Source organism: Conger conger, chromosome 17 (genome assembly GCF_963514075.1).
Source record: "Conger conger chromosome 17, fConCon1.1, whole genome shotgun sequence".
Taxonomy (NCBI): domain Eukaryota; kingdom Metazoa; phylum Chordata; class Actinopteri; order Anguilliformes; family Congridae; genus Conger; species Conger conger.
The window spans coordinates 39,279,402-39,305,377 of record NC_083776.1 but is presented as its reverse complement, the minus strand read 5'-3'; the positions used below and the strand labels follow the sequence as shown (position 1 = coordinate 39,305,377).

The 25,976-nt window shown below is 41.8% G+C and overlaps 1 protein-coding gene across 1 annotated transcript in view; it reads right to left on the bottom strand.

The window, feature by feature from the left end:
* The window catches only part of LOC133116330 (low-density lipoprotein receptor-related protein 1B-like), a 447,656-nt gene that overhangs the window by 203,870 nt on the left and 217,810 nt on the right, over positions 1-25,976 (bottom strand). Inside the window, exons 33-37 of the mRNA XM_061225770.1 lie at positions 19,832-19,972; positions 8,525-8,650; positions 6,799-6,930; positions 2,814-2,948; positions 267-396 (exon numbers count right to left, since the gene is read on the bottom strand). Coding sequence (XP_061081754.1) covers positions 267-396; positions 2,814-2,948; positions 6,799-6,930; positions 8,525-8,650; positions 19,832-19,972 — 664 coding nt within the window. The remainder of the gene's footprint in view (positions 1-266; positions 397-2,813; positions 2,949-6,798; positions 6,931-8,524; positions 8,651-19,831; positions 19,973-25,976) is intronic.

Below are 25,976 nucleotides of genomic sequence, written 5' to 3'. Positions count from 1 at the left end.
CGGATTTTGATTTAACATTTTGTTTCCGTTTGGACTGTCTCTGTGTTTTCAACCCTTTGCCTGTGACATCAACCATTCTCTATATTATCCTTGTTGTACCTGTTTGTTATTGAACCATTGCCTGGACTCTCATTTTTGAACTGATTATTGATTTAGGGTCTAAAATTCGATTAGGAGGCTTTATCCCAGGGGATTGGTGAGGGTGGGTTATTTCAGACCCTGTGGACATGGGGTGCACGCATACAATGAAATCGCTGGGTACATACCCCCTCAAGGGATGCAGTGCCACTGCTCGAGGCTGGTCCAATCCCTGAGAGATCACTACAGAGCGGTACTCGCCGTCCAGCCGAGACACCTCGATCAGATTAAAGCCGTGGTCCGTCCAGTAGAGGTTATCTTTGGAAAGGAACCAAAATGTCACCTTCTAATTCACTGATGATATACCTTTTTGGTAACACTTTACAAAAGGTTACGTGAATTGGCATGAACCAATGTAGTTGTTAACTAATGACTGAGAAGTTAATCTGTATTTGTACATAATTAATTAATGTTAAAAACTATATTAGTTCATGCCAATTCATATTGCAATGAAAAAGACAGTTAATGTATTTGTTAACGGTTAACTAATTATTCATCCTATGGTTTGCTAATGTATAAAAATTCTTGAGCAAATACAGTGCATCCGGAAAGTATTCACAGCGCTTCACTTTTTCCACATTTTGTTATGTTACAGCCTTATTCCAAAATTGATTAAATTCATTTTTTTCCTCAAAATTCTACACCCCATAATGACAACGTGAAAAAAGTTTTTTTGAGATTTTTGCAATTTATTTTATTTAAAAACTAAGAAATCACATGTACATGTAATCACAAGTATTCACAGCCTTTGCCATGAAGCTCAAAATTGAGCTCAGGGGCATCCTGTTTCCACTGATCAACCTTGAGATGTTTCTACAGCTTAATTGGAGTCCACCTGTGGTAAATTCAGTTGATTGGACATGATTTAGAAAGGCACACACCTGTCTATATAAGGTCCCACAGTTGACAGTGCATGCCGGAGCACAAACCAAGCATGAAGTCAAAGGAATTGTCTGTAGACCTCTGAGACAGGATTGTCTCGAGGCACAAATCTGGGGAAGGGTACAGAAAGATTTCTGCTGCTTTGACGGTCCCAATGAGCACAGTGGCCTCCATCATCCGTAAATGGAAGAAGTTCGGAACCACCAGGACTCTTCCTAGAGCTGGCCGCCCGTCTAAACTGAGCAATCGGGGGAGAAGGGCCTTAGTCAGGGAGGTGACCAAGAACCCGATGGTCACTCTGTCAGAGCTCCAGCGTTCCTCTGTGGAGAGAGGAGAACCTTCCAGAAGGACAACCATCTCTGCAGCAATCCACCAATCAGGCCTGTATGGTAGAGTGGCCAGACGGAAGCCACTCCTTAGTAAAAGGCACATGGCAGCCCGCCTGGAGTTTGCCAAAAGGCACCTGAAGGACTCTCAGACCATGAGAAACAAAATTCTCTGGTCTGATGAGACAAAGATTGAACTCTTTGGCGTGAATGCCAGGCGTCATGTTTGGAGGAAACCAGGCACCGCTCATCACCTGGCTAATACCATCCCTACAGTGAAGCTTGGTGGTGGCAGCATCATGCTGTGCGGATGTTTTTCAGCGGCAGGAACTGGGAGACTAGTCAGGTTTGAGGGAAAGATGAATGCAGCAATGTACAGAGACATCCTGGATGAAAACCTGCTCCAGAGTGCTCTTGACCTCAGACTGGGGCAACGGTTCATCTTTCAGCAGGACAACGACCCTAAGCACACAGCCAAGATATCAAATGAGTGGCTTCAGGACAACTCTGTGAATGTCCTTGAGTGGCCCAGCCAGAGCCCAGACTTGAATCCGACTGAACATCTCTGGAGAGATCTGAAAATGGCTGTGCACCGACGCTCCCCATCCAACCTGATGGAGCTTGAGAGGTCCTGCAAAGAGGAATTGGCGAAACTGGCCAAAGATAGGTGTACCAAGCTTGTGGCATCATATTCAAAAAGACTTGAGGTTGTAATTGCTGCCAAAGGTGCATCAACAAAGTACTGAGCAAAAGCTGTGAATACTTATGTACATGTGGTTTCTTAGTTTTTTATTTTAAATACATTTTCAAAAAAACTTCTTTCATGTTGTCATTATGGGGTGTTGTGTGTAGAATTCTGAGGAAAAAATGAATTTATTTCATTTTGGAATAAGGCTGTAACATAACAAAATGTGGGAAAAGTGAAGTTAACAAATACATTACTAATGAAAAGTTAATGTCATGTATTTAATAAATGTATGCATTTGCAGATCATTCATTCGTGATTAAAAATAGTAACATTAGTTGAATTAATGAATTCCAATTCATTAACCTTCTTGTGTGACCATTTTTTCTGTTGGAACTTTTTAATAGGACATGATAACAGAATATAGAACACACACAAACCACCGTGCAGGAGGGGGAGCTCAGAATAATTTAGAGACGGGGAAGTTCCCAACATCAGCCAAGATCTGAACTAGTGAGGTCCTTCAGAAGGCAAGTACCCTAGTGCAGAGGTGTCCAATCTGATCCTAAAAGGGCCGGTGTGGGTGCAGGTTTTTGTTTTAACCCAGCAGTAACACACCTGATTATACTAATGAACTAATCGTGGTCTTTAATCAAGACCTAGATAAGATTGGACACCCGCTGCCCTAGTGCATCACACCACCTGAAAACAGCCCCTATGTAGGACACCAAGATCATCAGATAAATGACGTAACGATCCTACAGTTTTGATTGGTTACTGACCAGCCATCCAGTCAACTGCGATCCCCTCCACCCGGCCAATCCCGTTAGTTATGATGTCTTCTTTCCAAGTCTGATCCCGTTTGACTCGTGAGATTCTGTTCAAGCCCATGTCCGTCCAGTAGATCGTATCATTTGCTGTGGATTGCAGGTGACAACAGTTGGCACAATGTAATGCAGGGCCCAGGCTACACGGTTTCATAAGACACTCCTTCTTTGTACACAAAGAATCCTATACCATTATTTATCTTCATCCAAAATGTGTAGCTCCACAAGACCACAAAAAGGACACAACAGGAAGCTCTTGCCCCTCCCTCTTGAGTGATCATCAACCAAATCACTTGCTGTGTGATTGCAGGGCAAGAGTAAACTATTATGAACACAGCAAGATACTCAATTAACATTTAAATGCCACACATATGCTTCATTCTTTGCATATGGCTCTAGTTTAGTAGCATAGAACCCAACCGTTCTATGCTTCCTTTTGCCAGCAGTAAAGCACACACTGGCCTTAGATGACCCTCAGCCCTATTTCAGCTCTATTCATAGTCTGGGACTTTATTCACCTGAGCTAAAATGACCTCTGCGACAGACCAGATCAGTCCTCCGGAAGAGATGTGAAACCGAGATTCTGGCTCACTCACTGTGCTCAATACAGGTCCCATGCCACTTTCAGAAAGAGCAGGGCTGTTCCAGTCATTTCCTACAAAGCATAGCTTTCTACAGCTGGTCACCAAATCACCCCTAAACGTTTCAAGAAAGGCAACATTCAAGGTAATTTCCTGAAAATGAGTTCTGTACCCTGCTGAAGAAAACAGCTCAAGCTAAGTTGGTTTTGAAACAGCTGGTAGCTGGTTGGCCAGTTCATATGGTTTGACAAGCAATATTTCAAAACAGCTGGCTACAAACTACCAGCACTAGATGGTTGTTGTGCTCACACCCAGCGAGACCTGCTTTAGGACCAGCTTGAGCAGCTCAGTTTTCTAGCTGGAATACACCCCTCCCCCAATTACCAATTGTCAATACAACAGGCCCAGTTTTTCCACTCACTGTGCTTTCCCAGATCAGATGGGTGAATTACAGTTCTCAGCTGAGTGAAACAATGTGAAAATTGTTTCAGTGGCAGGGTAGGACCCAGGTATATATGGCTCCTGCGGCTGTCCTAGTTGGATACTGATTGTATGCAGGTGTGGTGATGTGGGCCTTGGTACTCATTGTTATGCAGTATGTCATGAGCAGATCCTCTTCCAATATGTCAACAGTGCAGGTGTGCCACTGTATACCCACACTTCTGCCAGGCCTGGCAACCCTTCGGTTTTTCACATTCCAAATCTATTTCTCTACCAAACCTGGCATACTTCCACATTCCAATGATCTTTTTCTGCCAAGCTTGGCAACTGATATGTCAGACCTCCACATTCCATATCCCTTTCTCTGCCAAACCTGGCAGCCCATAATACAGAACTCCACATTCCAAACCCCTTTTACTGCCAACCTGTCAACCCGTATTTCAGTTTTCTACATTCCAAAGACATTTCTCCGCTGTGTAGTGCTGGGAATTATCACAAACTTTCCCCATTACTCAGGTTAAACGGTGCATTGTTATAACCAAAAAACTAGATAAAAACTTCAACCAGTGCAATATACTTCTTCAGGAATACTTCTACAGTTGGGAAATAATATTATACAAATAATTCCAACTCAATATTGGAATAACAAGAGATTTCCCTCAGCTACCTGTCTGTCTGTCATGCATGCATGGGTGTGTGTGAATGCCAAATGAAAATACACTGTAGATAGCCATTTACAATGAAATACTTGCATTTACCACTTTTTATATTTTGCACTTGTTAAAGACCATGCCAACATTCCACCATGCTCTGCATGTCACAATATGACCATTGATTTTGACAAAATAAAAATAAATTGTTAATTGTTTGTTGTTAATAAGTAAGGAGCAATGTGTGAGGTGAGTGAAGGACCCACCACAACTGATCACTCTGGGAGAAATGTCCTTTCTTCATTGTTTTCTATTACCTCTAAATTACTCAATAGCAAAAACATGAAGATGTACCCCATCATTTCTACCTCAGAAGGGCATCCATTTTGGCTATACTAACTGTAAAACCTGGTGTGATTTCTTAACCATTTCAGTCCCAAGACTACCTTAGGGCACTCTTGACCTTATAACTTTTCAACCAATCAAAATGGCTGCTATACTATTGTGTCACATTTCATGTTTGTCACGTCATGTTTCATGTTTAGCCATTGTCTTAGTTATGTTATTGTCATGTCACGTATTATGTTAGTCTAGTCTCGCCATGTTGTTATGCTTTATTTCTTGTTACATTTAATCGCATGTCATGTTATGTTTCATGTTTAGTTCTTGTTACGATTTATTTCTTAGTCTTGCCTTGTCAAGTTATATAATTTATTCATGTCACAGTTCGCTAACTTACGTCACGATTTATGTTGTTTCATGTTATGTTGTTCTGTTCATTGTTTAGCATACACTTTTTCGTGTCTTTCTGCAAACCTTGCTTTATCTCTCTCCCTTTCTGTCACTCACGCTTGTTTCAATTTCCCTTGTCTTCTTACTAATCTACTAACGCTAGATCAGGATTGGGTAATACTAACATTCTAACCATGTGTTCATGTTTACCTTACGTTTCTTGTGCATGTCATTTACTAATTTACGAACGGTAGGGCAGGATAGGTTTATTACTAACGATTACTAATTATCTTGTTAACTTGTCAATCCTCCACATCTGATTTCCATTCTCATGCTGCTCTCAAGCTAATTGTCTATACCTGTCTACACCTGCATATAAGCTCAGTTTCATGTCAAGTATTTGCGAAATTGTTCCCTCGGTACTATACTTTGGTTTTGGCTGGATTTTACGTGTATGAACATTGCTTGTTTTTTGACTACGCTCCCTGTATAAAGCCCTGACGGGACTTTATTTCACCCCTTTTATCTGAATCGTGCATTTTGGGTCCAACCCCCCACGCACCCATCTCATATTGTTTTGAGTCCCTATTATTACTACAGTTCCTTGACCAAAACCTAACCCCCTTTGGATTTGGATTGAGCCACCTCCTATTGGGCTTGGGACTGAAAGGGTTAAAGGATGTTTTTGGGGGGTGGGGGGTGGGGGGTGGTAATGTAATGTTTTGTTGAGCCTGCTCAATGCTCTCCATGGGCTCCTATTAATTTTGCCTATGGTGGCTGATATTACAGGAAGACGCTGGCTGTCTAGCTCTCATAATAAAATAATACATGGAAAGAACTGTCAGGACCGATATGCCAAACTACTCCTCTTCATACTTAGCAAGTTAAGAGTATCAAAAAAAAAGTCTATGCCAAATGTTATTTTGACCCACTTTACAACAATCCATTTTTTGTTTTAAGGGTTCTCTTAACATGGTCCTTAAGTAGTATCGAACAGTGCAGCATAACGGCGAGGGAACTGCACTTTCACTGCAGCTGGCACCCTTGAGGAAGGTGCTTAACCTGGATATTCAGAAAAATATCCTTTGGTACAAATTGATTTTATGATAAAAGCCTCAAGCTGGATAACAGCATCTGCTTAAATCCTATATTGTTATTAAGCTTCACACGTACTGTACAGCCACAGGCCTGATTTTCCATGCATTCCTGTGTCTCCGTAAAACATATGTCCTGGCTGAGGGCACAGCAGCTTATAACCTGGTTGCAAAGTTGCTTGACTGGTCCCAGTACATTGGTGGTCCGAGCCCCATTTTAACGGCTGAACACGCATGTATCTGTATTCCACTGGCGCAGTGATCCGTGTACCTTCTGAAGGTAATTTAAAAACTTCTCTCGTTTTTACAATTATTTTCCCGCACATGTATTTCAAACGCATGATACCTCGGAAGGTGAAAAGGTAAAGCAGCAGACCATGTAGTTCTCCAGGACCAGGGGTGGGGACCACTGACAGACAATGGAGAGCATAACTTGAATCACCTGCATGAAAGTCCATGCCCACAGCAAACAGGGTTCCAGTGATTGGCATCAGGGCTTCCGTGGGATCATTCGGATCCAGAGAAAGTCCACGAATTCCTTCATGGATGGTATACAAGAGGAAAGTCCCAATTCCTTTCATAAAAAAGAAAAATACTCCAATGCATGACACAATGCAAAGTTGTGTGGGAATGATTGACAATATAAGAGGCAACATTGGATGAATTGTTCAATATGCAGCATTCTTAAAAAGCGAAACATTCAAAACACATTGGGTCAGAGCACTGCTTTAGCCAGTAATGGTAAATTCAGGCTGCCATTGAATCTGGTGAAAAAATATAATTGAGGTTAGGCCAAGCGGTTTAAAAGTTATGGGCAAAAATGTGTTTTGGCAAGTTTGGCCGGCTCACGTGGAGCGGCATTAATTGGCTCGCCGCTCCAGAGGGAGGGTCTCGGCAGGGTTAGCTGATCGCCGTACAATAAGCGCCTTGGACGCCTTGGAACCACGGACACGATTAGACAGATGAGACGTCTTGAAGAAGGCGTGTCGCTTTTCCTCGGCCCACCAGGGGGCGGGGTGTGGACGGAGTATCTAACACTAACTCAAATCGAATTAGAGGGGGTTACTAAATTGGGAGAAAAAGGGAAAAATCTGAAATAAAATTATTTTGGTTTGATACACCACCATCTGGGCAATCAGGGTAATTTTTAGGAATTTCCCCTGTGGTTTGCCACATGGAGAGAGAGAGAGGACCCACACCAACACAAAACAAAAAATAAAATAAGTCTTCGCCCTTCCCACTTACGGGTTCCGGGTTAAAATAAAAAAGAAAAGACAAAAGAAAGTCAAACCGAGCAACAGCTTTCCAGCTCGCTGCTCGGAGCGGCCAGCTCCGGCACTTTTCAGCGGCGTATTCCTCCCAAATGTGCAAAGTGAAACAAAAACTTCCCCCCAAACTGGCACTCTGGAGTGATCTCCCAGGTTACTGTGCAGACAAGTATACTTTAAGCACCCAGGTGCGTGTGCCGTCTCCAGCAGTAGACGGGGCCAATTGACTGCATGTCAGAGCCCCATAATTAATACAGTACAGTAGACGGTTGCTGTGCGTTGTTGTGCTGCTTACCTTCGCAGGATGTGCGGTTGCTGTGCGTTGTTGTGCTGCTTACCTTCGCAGGATGTGCGGTTGCTGTGCGTTGTTGTGCTGCTTACCTTCGCAGGATGTGCGGTTGTTGTGCGTTGTTGTGCTGCTTACCTTCGCAGGATGTGCAGTTGTTGTGCAGTCACTGTGCTGCTTACCTTCGCAGGATGTGAGGTTGTTGTGCGTTGTTGTGCTGCTTACCTTCGCAGGATGTGCGGTTGTTGTGCGTTGTTGTGCTGCTTACCTTCGCAGGATGTGCGGTTGCTGTGCGTTGTTGTGCTGCTTACCTTCGCAGGATGTGCGGTTGCTGTGCGTTGTTGTGCTGCTTACCTTCGCAGGATGTGCGGTTGTTGTGCGGTCACTGTGCTGCTTACCTTCGCAGGATGTGCGGTTGTTGTGCGTTGTTGTGTGGTCACTGTGCTGCTTACCTTCGCAGGATGTGCGGTTGTTGTGCGTTGTTGTGTGGTCACTGTGCTGTTTACCTTCGCAGGATGTGCGGTTGTTGTGCGTTGTTGTGTGGTCACTGTGCTGCTTACCTTCGCAGGATGTGCGGTTGTTGTGCGTTGTTGTGCGGTCGCTGTGCTGCTTACCTTCGCAGGATGTGCGGTCGTTGCGCAGGTGGTAGCCCACAGTGCAGGAGCAGCTGCGGCTCTTCTCTGATGTTGGCAGGCACAGCTGGGCACAGCCTCCGTTGCTAAGCTGACACAGGTTCCTCCCTGAATATCCAGGCGCAGAGTACAAAAGAAAACTGGTAGAGGTCCAACAATGGAAATTATATTATCTCTCTGACCAGTCTTCCCAGGTGACCTGGGCTGATAAAGTATCAACCCTTATTACAGGTGTTCCCCAGGGCTCTGTCCTTGGTCCCCTCCACTTCTCCATTTACACCACATCCCTTGGCCCCGTTATCTCTGCTCATGGCATGTCATCATTGTTATGCCAATGACACCAAACTCTTTCTCTACTTCCCCCCATCTGACATACAGGTCTCTACCCGTATCTCCGCCTGCCTGAGAGACATCCAGAGCTGGATGGACAACCACCATCTAAAGCTCAACCCAGGCAAAACGGAGCTAATCTTCATCCATGCTCTAACCTCTCCCTTCTTTGATTTTCCCATTTCACTAGGGAATACCACATTGACCTCATCCCTTAGTGCGAGAAACCTTGGAGTAGCGATGGACAACAGGCTGTCTTTCTCCCGAGAACATCGCTGCGATGACCCGCGCATGCAGGCTCTTCCTGTTCAACATCTGGAGAATCCATCCCTTCCTCACCACCTACTCCACTCAGCACCTCGTTCAAGCAATGGTCCTGTCCTGCCTGGACTACTGCAATCCTCTGCTGACTGTCCTTCCAGCATCTGCCATCAGACCCCTGCAATTCATTCAGATGACTGAATTGTAGGGGTCTGATGCAGCTTGTATGGTATTCAATGTCCCCAGACATTCACACATCACCCACCAGCTCAGCGACCTCCACTGGCTGCCTGTTATGGCTCGCATCAAATTTAAAACTTTATAATGCATACCAGGCAGTTAAGGGATCAGCCCCAGCATATATTAAATCACTTATCAGAACCTATACACCAGCCAGACTCCTCTGTTCTGTTACTTCAGGGTGCCTGGCACCTCCCCCTCACTGCACATGCACAACTGCGGTCTGCTCCGGCCCCACGCTGGTGGAATGACCTTCCTGGAGACGTCAGAACAGCAGAGTCTTTGACCACTTTCAAGCACAGACTGAAGACTCATCTCTTCAGGCTGCACCTTTCCCTCCATACCTCACCACCATAATTAGCCTTGTGCATGCCATAGACTATAATAGCACTTACATATATTTATTGTTGTACTCAGGGGATTCTAGCTGCCAACTGTGGTATGCTAGTTGATAAGTTGATGTATTGTTCAAGGGTTCAAATTGTATCTATGTGATCACTCGGAACTGTACTTTCCTCTAGGGTCCTAATCGCACTTGTCCCTGTGTTCGATTTGAACTTCATTGTACGTCGCTCTGGATAAGAAGGATGATGAGAGAAGGTCACAGAGCATCTGAAGGTAAAACTGCAGTTTATTTTTTATTATTTACATTATTGTCATTATTCACCAGGCTGAATGCAGATCTTGTTTAAACTGTTGAAATTCAACACTGTGTTTCTATATTAAATATAGGCGATAGGCTATATCAGCATCCTGTGTGTGAGCTGTAGTCTATATCAGCATCCTGTGTGTGAGCTGTAGTCTATATCAGCATCCTGTGTGTGAGCTCTAGTTTATATCAGCATCCTGTGTGTGAGGTATAGTCTATATCAGCATCCTGTGTGTGAGCTATAGTCTATAACAGCATCCTGTGTGTGAGCTATAGTCTATATCAGCATCCTGTGTGTGAGCTATAGTCTATATCAGCATCCTGTGTGTGAGCTATAGCCTATATCAGCATAGCATCCTGTGTGTGAGCTATAGTCTATATCAGCATCCTGTGTGTGAGCTCTAGTCTATATCAGCATCCTGTGTGTGAGCTATAGTCTATACCAGCATCCTGTGTGTGAGCTATAGTCTATATCAGCATCCTGTGTGTGAGGTATAGTCTATATCAGCATCCTGTGTGTGAGCTGTAGTCTATATCAGCATCCTGTGTGTGAGCTATAGTCTATATCACCATCCTGTGTGTGAGCTATAGTCTATATCAGCATCCTGTGTGAGCTATAGTCTATATCAGCACCCTGTGTGTGAGCTATAGTCTATATCAGCATCCTGTGTGAGCTATAGGCTATATCAGCATCCTGTGTGTGAGCTATAGTCTATATCAGCACCGACAAATTACCACCTGCTTTTAGGGAGTTCTAAAAATGATGAGACAAAGAGGGGAGTCGGAATGAACGCATGCTTTAGTAAATCAGTTTGGAATACTTAATTGTTATTTCCATAATCTCCACCCTGTTTTAGACCCATAACAACCTTTTAGTAAATCCCACATTGATATTGTGACCTTGAAGCGACTGCATTTGCATTTTAATAGCAGTCACAATCCTTTAGTAAATGTGGCCCTAAGCGTTTCCCACCCTTTCGTATAAAATCGTATTTCTTGTTTCCAACTGAGGGAGGCCTCTAGCCTTTCTTTTGCCCTTTTCAAAAATAAAAATAAAGAAGGTTTACGAGTTTATGAGAACACTACATTTTTGCAAAGATTTTATAAACACATTTTTCAAACCTATAATTCAGTTTTAATAGGGGCTGTAACGTGTTTCTGGACCATTGGGAAGCCACTAATTAAATACATAATGAACCAGGATGGATAAAAAGTGCAATAGTCCAGTGCTCCAAGCTAATTAAAGGAACCAGAGAACAATATGTCATCTGAATTTACTTCTTCATCAATCACTGATGTAGATGGGCCTAATTAGTTCAAGAAAAATGTCTGTTTGGCAAAAGATCTCTGGCACTACATGACAGATGTGTCTGTTAGCAAAACAATGCATATTACCGCAATAAACATGTCAAACAAACCAATACAAATGGCAACAAACCGATACATGTCACAGCAGATTAATGTATATGACTGTCAAACGAATGTCTATAATAACAGGGCAAAAGCCACTATTTATGCTAATTAAATCAATACATAAGTTATCACATCAATATTGAGGTCAAAAGATGTACATAAGATAACAGATCAGAATTTCAGGTTTTATTTCCTAGTATTTTGATCAAGATTTGTTATACAACTTAGAACACATCATCAGACCACCCAATTTTTAGGTGAGCAAGAGTACTGGAACATGTGACTGACAGGTGTTTCCTGTTAGATTGATTGGTTAAACAATAAATAGTTCTGAATGTCTAATCTTAGTTTTAGCCTGTGAAGACTGTATTTTTGTTAGAAAAGACCAAAATGAAGACCAGAGAGCTGTCTTCGGGAGAAAAGCAAGCCATTTTGAAGCTTAGAAAAGAGAAATCCATTTGAAAAGCATTAGGAATAGCTTGAACAACTTGGCAAAAGTCCTGAAAAAGAAAGAAATGCAGGCATACTGAGCAACAGACATTGAACAGGTCGACCAAAGAAAACAACAGCAGTTGATGACAGAAACATTGTGACAAAGAAAAACCCCAGAATATCAGTCAGTGACTCACAAACAGTCTCCACAGGGCAGTCAGTGACTAACAAACAGTCTCCACAGGGCAGGGGTGAAGGCATCTCAATCAACTGTTCGAAGACGACTCAGGGAGCAGCAATATAGAGGCTATACTACAAGATGCAAACCCCTCATCAATAGTAAGAATCAGAAGGGAAGATTACAATTTGCAAATACTATAAGTACAGAGATGAGCCATAAAAGTTCTGGAACACAGTTTTATGAACTAATGACGCCCAGATTAACCTCTATGGAAATGCCAAAGTGTGGAGGAAGTTCCAAAACATCTGAGAAGCAGGGTGGAGGAAGTGTCATGGCTTGGGCTTGCCTGGCTGCTTCTGGAGTGGGCTCACTAAGCTTTACTGATGATGTAAACAAGTCTTCCAACTTACAGATAAATGCGTCCAAACGAATTGGGAGGAACTTCATCATGCAGCAAGACATACTGCCAACACAACAAAGGAGAAAAAGTGGAAGGTTTTAGACTGGCCAAGTCAATCACCGGACCTTAACCCAATTGAGCATGCATTTCACCTCCTGAAGGGGAGACTGAAGGGGAAAAAACCCCTGAAACAAACAACAACTGAAAGAGGCTGCAGTAAGAGCCTGGAAAAGCATCACAAAATAAGAATGTAACAGTTTGGTGATGTCAATGGGTTGCATCTTAATTCAGTTATTGCAAGCAAGGGATTTGAAACCAAATATTAAGTGTTATTTATTTCTATTAACCTAAATGCACGTTGGCGGCCTCAACTTTCTACCTGAAATCTCCTCTTGCCTCGGTTTTTCAGTTCGTTCAGTGTTAGTAGAGCTACAGGTAGAGTCGGCTGGTGAATGTAGTTTGTCACTACCTTTTGTTATTCACAATGCAAGGTATATGGTAGTTGGAAGGCGGGACTGCTTGCAAAAGTAAAAGGAATCTTCCTGTAGCAATGGAACCAAGTGCATATTGGTTTTCCCTGCCACTCTTGGTTTGGTTACTAGCTTGGAGACTCACTGCCTGACACTTCAGTTTGAGCTCTTTACCTGAAAGCTCTTTACCTGAAGCCCCAATGTCCCTTTTAGGATAGTTGGAGGCGGAGTCTGGCTCACGCATTTACTTTCATTTTCACTTTGTTCTATCTTTTTCTTTCAGTCATTTACCCAAACAAGGTAGATGTTAGCTGGAGAACTGTTTTCCTCTTATTAAAAAAAACTACAGCTTTCGCCCTGGGTTGGGTTTTTCACTGCCCTTATTACCACAGCGACATTGAGCTACTAAACTGAGGCGAGCACAGAAAGTACACAGTCACGATAAGAAGAGCTGGAGGCAAGAGCTTTATTTAGTCTAGGTTTGATTTGTCAGTTTTCTGTTATTCACAAAGCCACGTATACGTTTAAGCACTGTCACTATTAGTGGAGCCCGTGTTCACCGTTTCCTCACCAGCAGTAGAACAGGAGGCGGAGTTGGCTTTGTGCAGTTTCTTACGTTGTCCCTTTTCTGTTATTTACAAAGCTAGAGTTGTGTTTACCAGAAGACTGCACTCCTTAAGCCACAATGAACACAGCACAGTGTGTAGGGCTAAATGTCACAAGAACACTGCCATGTGATGGTTCAACAAATGGGGAGAAAAATCACAATTACTCAGGCAAATGGGCCTCATTTATCAAATGTGAGCCGAACGAAATTCACCATAAATCCATCGGAAATGCATTTCCACAAATAATGTGGGATTTATCAAAGTTTTTGGATGTCAGCTATTTCGTAGGAGCACAGTTGTAAAGCGTGTTTTGTTATTTTATTATTCCATTCATTCATATTGTAAAAAATATAATATTGCTGTGAGTGGCTAAATTATTTTTATATGCCTATGCATATTATAATTATTCATGTCATATAAAAACGCAACAGGATTAAACATTAAAATGGGTGATGTTTCATTCCGGTAATCCTGATTAATTAATGCTTAAGTGGAGTTGAAAATGAATTCCATAAAGCACATATGGGGCAAGGTGTAGCCTATGACGCCTATGAAACAACAAACTATAACGGTCAAGTCACACCTGCAAACATCATGGTAGGCTATAGAAGTGGCATGACATGTGGCTGATTTGTTCACGAGTTACATTTAATGTCAGAGGTTGACATGAACTGTTTTTCCCAGTCGGAAGGTCCTAATTTGTTCATTGTAATATGACGTGAACGCAGCATTAGGCTTCGTAGCTATGGCTTTACATTAGATTTTACAGCTTGTCACCCAGCGGTGGGATTCCAGATAACAAAGTCTCCTATGATTTGCCAATGCGTTCCTCCAGCCCAACGTATACTCCCACAGTGAAGCCTGGAAGGCAGCAGCTTGTCAAAATAGTAAACGAATCGCGGCGGGTTTAGCAAACTAGCTAGCTCAGTAACATAAATTCATAAGAAATGCATTAAAGAAAAGTTGCTAGTGTCATGCCCCCCTGCTCCATTTTAACGTTTTCTCCTTTTGCTTTGTAACAGGTTGATTGATGGGCGTGGTCCCTCCACATGTGGCACCTGCAGCTGGTTTAAGTAAGGGTTAAAGGAACTCCAGTGTTGCTGCTTTGGGGCAGTAAATCTCACAGACATCTTGGTTGGTTTTTGCACCCTCAACATTGCTACACCATCTGCATCCAACACTGCTGTCATACTGATCTCTCACACCAAATTGTAACTTACTTTAAATAAATAATGGGTTATCTTGTAAGCTTTTATTGTGTCTAATTTTCCTGTTCATGACTAAAACGAGCCAGTCGTAAGACTAGCAAAGTAATAATATGTACACATAATCTATGGTTGGCAGAGCTGAAATGGCTGCCTTGCAGACATCACTGTGGGAAGGAAAGTGCCAAATGTGAAACCATTTTCTTTTTACCTGTTGCATAGCGTGTGTTACTTGGGAAAGTCTTTACAACAGCTAGGCTATATTAGTCTTCCACAGCTCTGACAATTCACTGCTTACACTATGCAAATAAAATACACCGATCAGCCAACCACCTGCTTAAACCACGTTTTCCTGATTAAAAATGTACATACTTGTCTACAAACACTTACTATTTCATTATATGATATGCATACTTATATAAGCAGATAATCATAAGTGAATTACATTCAAAAGTTACATTTTTAAATGAAAATGTAAGTCTTGTAAGCATATTGTTGGGGGGGGGTGTGCTCACTGTTTTGTTATTTAAATATCTTGGTATGTACTGGTGTTCACGATAACGTCTATTTTAACAGATGCTCCAGGACCTGTAGAATGTTTCATATTTAACAAGAAATAAAGAAAACCCACCATATTTAAAAATGCATGGCATCTAATCCCACATCAGTTTCACCGTTTGCAGTTTGTTGGAATTACATGGTACTGCATGTGGTGAAATTTATGTCGGAATAGATCCCATGCATTTTTAAATATGGTGGGTCTTTTTTTTTTTTTTTTATATGAAAGATTCTATACGTCCTGGAGCACTTGTTAAGATAGACGTGAGTACCAAGATATTACAAAAGAAATGCTCTATTAAGTGTTTATAGACAAGTTTATATAATTAAAAGCATTTTTAATTAGGAAAAAATGGTTTAAACAGGTGGTTTTAATGTTATGGCTGATCGGTGTATGTTTTTGGCTTGTTGTACTTCCATTAACAGAACTTCAATCTTCAATCAAATCAATCAATCAAAGCTTTTTCCTTTTTTTACTATCTCTTTAAAAAGCTGAAATTCCTATAGTGTTCAGGCCATTAACTGTCTCCCTAAAACCCATGGGGACAAAAGATTCCAGGGAAGAAGCACAAACAATGTGCAGCCAAATCACCTTCCCATGTAAACGGTCTGTGGAGGATGCTGTCAGAATGTGACCACATTCTGCATCACCGACACATGCATCCTCTTCATTGATTTCAGCTCTACCTTCAACACCATCAACCCCCTCAAACTATTCACCAAACAACAGGATATGAACATCAACCCAGCCACATGCCACTGGTTACTGGACTTCCGAAGGAACAGAACATGGACTGTCAAGGCAAATAACCTATCATCATCATCTCCTCTAACCCTCAGCACAGGTGCACAACTGGGTTATGTCCTGTCTCCCCTACTGTTTCTCCCTCTTCACCAACCAATTCAGCTCCTCAGACAGCTCAGTCAAAGTCCTTAAGTATGCTGATGATACCACCAAAATTGTCTTTATCTCAGAAAACAACAAGCCAGAGTACCGCCAAGCGGTTGATCAGGCGATAACCTGGTGTGGGGCTAATGATATCCTGTTCAAAACTTCAAAAAACTATTAATACCAGAATAAATATTTCCAGAAATCGAAAAATCCCAAAATCCCCTTCCTCATCTCCGGCCAGCCAATAGCCAAGACAGATACATTCAAGTTCCTGGGAACAGACCTCAATTGGACACAACACAGCAACCAAATTATAAAAAGAATCCCAGTAAATATTCATAAGAAGGTATACAAAATCACTGTCCATAAGCTCCTCTCCAAACCACCTGGGACTCATTCCATAAATACACGGGCAATTCCAGAGCTATTGATGTGAGATTAGGACACAAAATGCCAAACAAATCCCTCAGAAAAATGTATCTTCTTACATGATAAAAAATGTTAATGCCTATTATCACTTGGCTGAGGGGAAGGGCCAAACAAATTATTTAAAATATTAATATTAATATTTCTAAAGGTACAATAGGTAAGATATTTGTGTTAAAACATTGTTACAAGACCAATGTATCATTGGTTCATTATCATATCCCTTCTTATCATTGAAAAAGGCTCACTGACATGTTGTCTCACCCTCTGCCTGTGTTTATAGTCCTTAAATTCAGGTTTCAAAATATACAGTTGACGGCTTAATACTCCAAACCAAAACATTGTATAACTGTACAATAATTAAATCTCATTGGTTGAAAATTGGTTATAATTGCCACAGCCAATAGCATTTCACCATCAACTAATTTGGGGTGGGATAAACAGTGTTTGAAGGGGTTTGTTGATGCCATTCCTCTCTTGACCGTTAGAAGTTACCAAAATTACCTATTGTACCTTTAAGCCAGAAAAAAATTGTTAAATACCTTGTTATGGATGAGCCACAAAAAGACAGGTACACATTTGTTGTCATCTGAAATGGTTCTGAATGTCAGTTTTGACATTGAGGAAACCATCTGAAATGGTTTTGAATGTTTTCAAGATGGCCGCCAAACAGCATTGATTTCAATGATAATTGGACTAATACATTTTTTTTAAAGCATTTTCCTGTTGTTACATTTTATCAGATTTCCAAATGATCACAATCGACGGGTTGGGACATAATGAGTTTAATTGGGAAGCAAGTAAGTACGTTCATGCTCAGGTTGACATTACTGTGGAATTGCCCACACAAGGGACTATCGCTGTCAGGTTCTGTGTTTTTCTGAATCTGTTTTTGTTTAAGTCTTTAGTGCTTCCATGTATTTGTACCCTCTGTGCTTACCATAGTCTGTTTTCAGTTTCATTCCCTCATTCATTTGTTCCAGCTGTGTCTCATTTCATGTCTCCGACTCCCCACTCCTTATATGTACTTCCTTCCTGTCTCTTGTCATTCGGTTCACCTATTTCCAATAGTGTGCTTGTTAGTAATGTATTTAAACCTGTCCTTTTCAGTTTCTCATTGCTAGTTCATCTTTCTGTTATTCTGTTTCCTACCCTGGTTCTAGTTTCCTCTTCCCTGTGCCTTTGCCCTGTTCTGTCTGGTTCTGCTCTGTTTTTTGATTTTCTGGTTTATATTCTCTGCCTGGTTTAAGATTTTGGTTTTGGATTTAGTTTTCATACCTTTGTGTGTCTGTCTTGTTTTTTTAACTCTGCCTGTTTTCCAGATTACGCTCTGCCTGCCCTGCGTGTACCTGGCTGCCTTGATTACCACCACTGCCTATCCCTGGATTACGTTTTGGATCTGCCCCTTGTTCATTAAAGCCTGCCTTTTCACCTTATCCCTGAGTCTGCGTTTGGTTCCCTCTGTCCAAATCCTGACAATCCCTCATGACCATTGCAATACTTCTGCACAAGTGTTGCACTGATGTATCATACGTTGTATTTGTTAGGTGGGTGATGGGTATGGGTAGGCTGCTGCTATGTACTCAAAGCTACAAATGCTGTAACAATAACAAATACCCCCAACCCCAGCTGTGTCATCCGTCTACATGATAAGTCATTACATTACATTACATTAATGGCATTTGGCAGATGCTCTTATCCAGAGCGATGTACAACAAAGTGCAAAGTGCATACCCATAACCAGGAACAAGTGTGCTGAAAGACCCTAGAGTGAGCACTTGACATTAGTTTAGTATACTGTAAGGTTCCGAGGCCCAAAGACTACCAAGGTGGGTTCTAAAAGTTACCCACAAGACGATAACCCACTAATATTTTCTGGGGGCATCCCTAGAGACAAGAGATACATCCCAGAGAAGGCTGTTAAACAGCATGCTACGGGACACAGACTCACAGCAGCACCAAGAATAATTTCCACATAGGGGTAATACAGGTAAATTAATATTGTCAGTCACATACCTCACATAGTGCACAAATTAAAAAATAAAAACAGAATGTGTGATGGGAATTGAAAAGCAACACACTCGGGAGTCAAATAAACGTGGGACTGAAATAGAAAGACACGCGACGGACCTTCATCGGTAATCAGACCACACGTGGTGGAAAATTTGAATCAGTCGTCAGCACGAGGGTATTGATTACCTGATAGCCAAACTGAAACAAATGACCAAATTGGCAGAAATACGGCGAACACACTCTCTAGCTAAGCAAAAAGGTAGTGCCTGGAAATTCATCAGAATAGAAGTTCAGAACCGTGACGTATACAGTGACGTGAAAAAGTATTTACCCCCTTCCTATTATTCAATAGTAATTGATGCAGGTTCCCTTTGTCTAATACAAATTTTGTCGAAAGATCTGAAACCATCCAGTGTGACAAATATTCAATAATAGACAAAATGAGGATCGAACAGATACTTCACGCACTGTATAATACACTCAAAGACAATGTGCAGCCAATAAATTATTATAAGTAGTTTAAAGTAGTTCTACTACAGATGAAGAACCAGGTAAAACAAATACTATTAAATTGAAAGAAAATTTTTCTTATCCTGATGCCAACTAAGTTCACATACTGCCCACTACGGGAGTATTTTTCATTAGGATAGAGGAAATTCTGCCAATCAAAATAGCTTGGTGATTTATATTTGATTGATTGATATTTTATCAGCGGGGTATCAGTTTAGTGGGCTACCAATCAGAAGACCCAGAACAGACACATCATGGCAGATCTCCAGCTCCCACGTTTAGAAATGAGAAACTTCACAAAATGTATGTATTTGTAAAAGGTAAGTATTGATCTTGTTGCCTTGTTGAATACTTTACATGCAAGGGAATAACAGATACGAGCCAAGCCAACGTGGAGCACATTCAATATGAAAACATTTTGTTATGTTTTGCTATGGTTTCCGGGTTGAAAGATATGATTCTTCGCAACAGTGTGCAACATTGTACAACAGGCTTTGAGGAATGTTTGGTGGTTGTGTTGGGGTTGTGTAGCCCAAATTAATACGTAGGCCTACGCTTTAAAGCCCAGAAAATGTATAGAATGGCCTTCACAGTCTACATAGTAGCAAACTGTACCTGTCAGTCAGTCTGCCCAAGGTTTGTAACAGGATGTTCATCGCACCACCATTTCAGTTCATATAAATGTTTTGTGGCCCACTCACCTTTTTGAGTCTCCTGGTCATAAACCTTCATGTGCACCACCCCGCCGGTCCTGTTGCGCAGTACCATTGGGTTCAGTCCATCTCTCTTAGCAACCGTTCCCAGCTGGGCCGAGTTCTCATCTGCCCACCAAAGCTGCCCGCCTGAAATGAACAGCCATCCCTCGTCATGTTCACATGAGCGTAACAAAACTGCAAATACAGAGCAAATCTTCCACAAGTGATAACCTTCACCAGGGCTTCACCAGGGCTGTCACACTCCAGTCCTAGAAGGCAGCAATATCCGCTGGCTTCTCTCATTCACTCACCAGTAAAAAAGTGCACTTCATAGTCAATGGCTACGTTCACACTGCAACTAACTAAGGTCGTCATCCCCCATTGGAGTGCTTAACGCGGTTACTTTCATACAGTTTGGTTGTGAAAGAGGGTAACAACCCCATTCTACAACTGAAGTCATTACCTGAGAAATTGAGGCTTGACTATCCAATTTGAGTACGGGTGCAGTTAGTCTGAGCAGTGAGTCCTGGAACTATACTGGCTAACTTGTTGTGTGTCACAGAAGGCACTACTCATGCACCTTAACCCCTTGTTTGTTCAAATGCAGCACAAAGTTTGCTGTTAGCGGTTTGTAATGTGGAAATGGATAAACTCATAACCATTTTAAAATTAACGAATAGCACTTTCTAAACACACCATGGAAATCGCCATATTGTGCTGGACTAAACAACATCAGAGTATTGTGGGAAGTGGAGTCCCACAGGGAATGGTGCTGGGGCCACTGCTCTTCCTTATTACATAAATGACCTTGACATGGTTATTGAAAGTAATTTGGTTAAATTTGCAGATGATATAAAACTAGGAGGTATAGCCAACAGAATAGACTTTACTAAAGTAATCCAGGAAGACCTTGGCAAATCAAATTCAATACAACTAAATGTAAAGCTCTACATGTCAGAAATAAAAATATAAGGCAGGATTACTTTATGGGGGTACAAGCTTGGGGGTTAATCAGGATTTGAGAACAGCAGACCCAGATGCGAGACCAAGGCGTAGCTTTTAGAATAGAGTCTTTATTATAATAAAGGTAGGTCAAACAAGCAGAGGTCGATAGCCAGCAAACATAATCAGCAGGGATATACAGGGCAGCCTGTAGAGTAGTGGTTAAGGTAAATGACTGGGACACCCAAGGTCGGTGGTTCTAATCCCGGTGTAACCACAATAAGATCTGCACAGCCATTGGGCCCTTGAGCAAGGCCCTTAACCCTGCACTGTTCCAGCGGAGGATTGTCTCCTGCTTAGCCTAATCAACTGTATGTTGCTCTGGATAAGAGCGTCTGCCAAATGCCAATAATGTAATGTAATGTAATGGATAAGGCATGTTAATGTTGTTAAGTGTTCAGGCAGTGGATCAATACACCACCAAACAGATATATCAGGGATAATCAATAATGAAGTCGAGGTCACAGGCAAAGGGTCGGCAACTATCGGGCAAACCATTTTTTCAAGACCAGGCTTGATACGGTGTTAGATTCTATTTAGCTTTTAGCCAAATTAGGCAGTAGGTACACTTAGGGGTAGGAAAAGGCAAGCATTGCTGGGCTAAATGGCATGTTCCTTATGTCATTGTCACTCATTTTCCAGGCAGTATCGTTTTTCGGGCTCTTGGGAACTTGTGGATTATTGTGGATAGGGTCAAGATAGTTCTTGTGGGGATGCAGAAGATTATTCCAAAATTACGAGCTTTTTATCCATAAATATAAAATATCGGCGAGAAACATCAAATTTTAGAGCCTAAGGTACAGTAAGTGAAAGTTTGGCACCTATATGGGAAAGTGCCACCAATCAAAATAAATTGGTTGAATATTTTCTCACATTTTATGCAGCTACAGATGGTCAAAGTAACCCCACTCAACACACTTGTATGAAAAGATGGTACAGTTTACCATTGCATGTTTACCATTTAATCCCACCAAATTAGAAAAATCATACAGTATCAATATCAATAGCTCACTTTTTAAGAGATCTTAACTAAAGATCACTAAATGGGGTCAAATTGACCCCAAACATAAAAGGAGGATTAAAAATGGCTTGGTATTAAAATTTTCCAATGTTCAGTACCTTTCGGTCAAATGTTTCTCCTGCAGGAGAAAACGCATGCCATACATGCCAAACATATAAGAGGCAGACAACAACATCTTCAATGAGTACAAACAAAGAAAAGCTAGCGGGCTAGCCGGCTAGTAGGATGATTAGGAGCTGTTCAATGAGATACTTTGCGTAAAGTTAATGTTACTGTATTATAAATTGTATGCCATGTAGCAAATTTGAAAATGTAAATGTGACCATTCTCACCATTTCCATTTAAATATTGCTGGTACAGTATAATATTATATGATTGGTGAATGAAAAATCAAACACTTTTTCAAGCACTAAAATCACATGTATGCATACATGTGTGTATGCATACATGTGTGTATACACACACACACACACACACAAACACACTCAAGCAAGTACTGTATTCACACAAACACATACCCACACGCAAACACGCACGTGCCCAAGCACGCCCACATGCACACATACACACAGTGCTGCAGTGCCTAATGGGGCGGCCTGTAGCGTACTGGTTAAGGTACATGACTGGGACACGCAAGGTCAGTGGTTCGATCCCCGGTTTAGCCACAATAAGATCTGCACAGCCATTGGGCCCTTAACCCTGCATTGCTCCAGGGGAGGATTGGTTCCTGCTTACTCTTATCAACTGTACGTCGCTCTGGATAAGAGCGTCTGCCAAATGCCATTAATTTAATGCAATGTAATGTAATGCCTCTCTCTCTTTATTGCCTAAACTATTGCAGAGTTCGTTCAATCCTGCTACATCTGTCAATCATTCAAAATAGCTCCAAGCATCTTTCATTTAACATTGCAGAAGCATCGAATGAGCGCTAACTTTGTCATCATAGAAGATTGTGATGGTCCTTACAACTGGACGAGGTTGCCCAAGGCCGATATTCGCACACTGCCCCCTGGTGAGACAATGGAAGCAGGCACTCCATCAGGGGCCACAATTACAGGGCCCCCGAACGACCTCACATCAACACAACTGCTCTTTCCCACAGCTCAACGAAAAGTCACGCAAGCATTTACGAGATGTCTGCGACAAGAAAATCAACAGCCCCAAACCCAATCATGGTCCTGAACACATACTGTTAACATTGTGGCGTTAGGTGCCTTGTAACCCTGCATGTATCAATTCTGCCGCTGTACTGATCCACCTGGTGTAATACAGTTTTCCTCTTCCTCTGGCAGTAGTGTGTTAAATCTTCAATGTTTCATGTGAAAGCCATCCAATATCGCGTGTGCCTGTATGGTACCCAACTTTGACCGCCCTTTTTTGAGTCATAGCATTTTCAAGCCGTTAAAGCGTGTTTGCAGTATTCAGTAATCATCTTATGTGTATAAAAAAACTTGTTAAGATAGCCCTAATTAGTATAATGAGACGAGGCTTTCCACAGAATGTTCAGTACTGTGCAAAGGTTTTAGGCAGGTGTGAAAAAATGCTGTAAAGTAAGAATGCTTTCAGGAATAGAAATGTTAATAGTTCATTTTTATCAATCAACAAAATGCAAAGTGAGTGAACAGAAGAAAAATCTAAATCAAATCAATATTTGGTGTGGCTACGCATTGCCTTCAAACCAGCATCAATTCTTCTAGGTACACGAGCACAAAGTCAGGGATTTTGTAGGCATATAGTCAGGTGTGTAGGTTGAAACACAATCATTAACTGAAACAGAAACAGCTGTGTAGGAGGGTTAAAACTGGGTGAGGAACAGCTAAACTCTGCTTCCAAGGTGAGGTTGCTGAAGACAGATGTCAATCTCAGAAGTCATACACCATGGCAAGACTGAGCACAGCAACAAGACACAAGGTAGTTATACTGCATCAGCAAGGTCTCTCCCAAGCATACATTTCAAGGCAGACAGGGGTTTCCAGATGTGCTGTCCAAGCTCTGTTGAAGAAGCACAGAAAAACGGGCAACTTTGATGACCGTAGACACAGTGGTCGGCTACGGAAACTTAGTGCAGCAGATGAGACTCCCCTTCGCAATCGAAAGATGTCCAGCAGTGCCATCAGCTCAGAATGGGCAGAAACCAGTGGGACCCAGGTACATCCATCTACTGTGCGGAGAAGTCTGGTCAGGAGTGGTCTTCATGGAAGAACTGCGGCCAAAAAGCCATACCTCCGACGTGGAAACAAGGCCAAGCCACTCAACTATGTATGAAAACACAGGTACTGGGATGCAGAAAAATGGCAGCGGGTTCTCTGGACCGATATATTAAAATATTTGGTTGTAGCAGAAGGCAGAAGGTTTGTTTGCCGAAGGGCTGGGAAGCAGTACAAGAATGAGTGCCTGCAGGCAACAGTAAAGCATGGTAGAGGTTCCTTGCAAGTTTAGGGCTGCATTTCTGCAAATGGAGTCAGAATTAATGGTCTCCTCAATGCTGATAAGGTAGATACTTATCCATCATGCGATACCATCAGGGAGACATCTGATTGGCCCCAAATTTATTCTGCAGCAGGACAACGACCCCAAACATACAGCCAATGTCATTAAGAACTATCTTCAGCGTAAAGGAGAACAATGAGTCCTGGAAGTGATGGTATGGCCCCCACAGAGCCCTAATCTCAACATCATTCAGTCTGTCTGGGATTACATGAAGAGACAGAAGCATTTGAGGCTGCCTAAATCCACAGAAGAAATGTGGCTAATTCTCCAAGATGTTTGGAACAACCTACCTGCCAAATATATTTGGTTGTTGATTCAAAGAGAATATTTGATTGAATCCTCAGCAGCCTGCCCAGTGGTACATGTTGTTTGAAGTAGACCACCATAGTTACAGTACCCATAGCAGGTATTAATGCATTGTGTGTTGGAAGCCTTGTCAGTGCGTAGGTCAAGATAATGTTCTCGGTGCTTCTGTGAATTTCCTGTCTTTTTCAGCTTTTGCCAATCATTATCTCTTCTTTAAAACATAGTTTTTGTGTTGAATATAATATAGAGGGGTACTCATAATGATAGATCCAGTCGGAGTAGGGGTATAGCTGTCTTTGTAAAGAAAATCTGCAGGAAATGTGCAGGAAATTCCCAGAACTGACTAACCCACGCCTGGTGAGGATATTTGGATTAAGCTCATAGTACAGGGATCATCAAATCACGGCCCTCAAGGTCCGAGGACTGCTGGTTTTCCACCCTCCCTTTATTTGAGAGTCACGTGTGAAGACAGTCTGGCTAATTGGTAGAACTAATTTTTCCACTAATTTCCTGGGAGAAAAGAAAACCAGGGCCAGATTTGGATTCAGGGTCAAGATTTGATGATGGCTGTCATAGGGGAACACGAGAAGCACCTTAATATACTGTAGATGTATGCTACCAACTGTCAGGTTCAGACAGTAGTGTGAATATCATGCCTGTTGGGAAATATAAAACAAGCTTGTCAGCGAGGTGAGACTATTATTATGGGTGATGCAATTTCCCTGCGATTACCTGAATTGGTGACAGGACAAGGAAACAGCGAGGAAGAGGGAACTCAATTCTGGATCTGGTGTGATGTAAGTGAATTTACAATGCAGTCTAAGTGGTACAATTTATGTTCTTTTTGGGCTGTACTCGGGCACATTGGATTTGAAAATACATCTTTTTAATTTGTTTTATTTGATGGTATTTAACCTTTGATTTGAGGGGTTTTTTATACTTAATCCCTTAATTTCAGGGGACCCAAAGCAATTGACAGTTGGCTTCTCAGCTGTTACCGATTAGTCCGGTTTAATCACTCCCTAAATGCAGGTATAAAAAAGCTTTCATAATCTAATCTATAATCTTTTAATGCCTTTGAAGTCTGTTATTGGTGTTTGTCAAGATGAGAACCAGGGTTATGCTAATAAAAGCCAAGAAAGCAATTATTTGAAAAAAAATTATTTGGCACTTATCAAAATGCATATACATAAAGTGAAGTGATTTTATTCAGCAAAGTCAAATTAATTGTGATTGATTTTTCAAAGCGAATGCACTTTGTCACACCATACCCTTTCACTTCCTTGGGAGAAAGGCTTTTTGTCTTTCTGTCAGTTTGTGTATGGGTTTGCA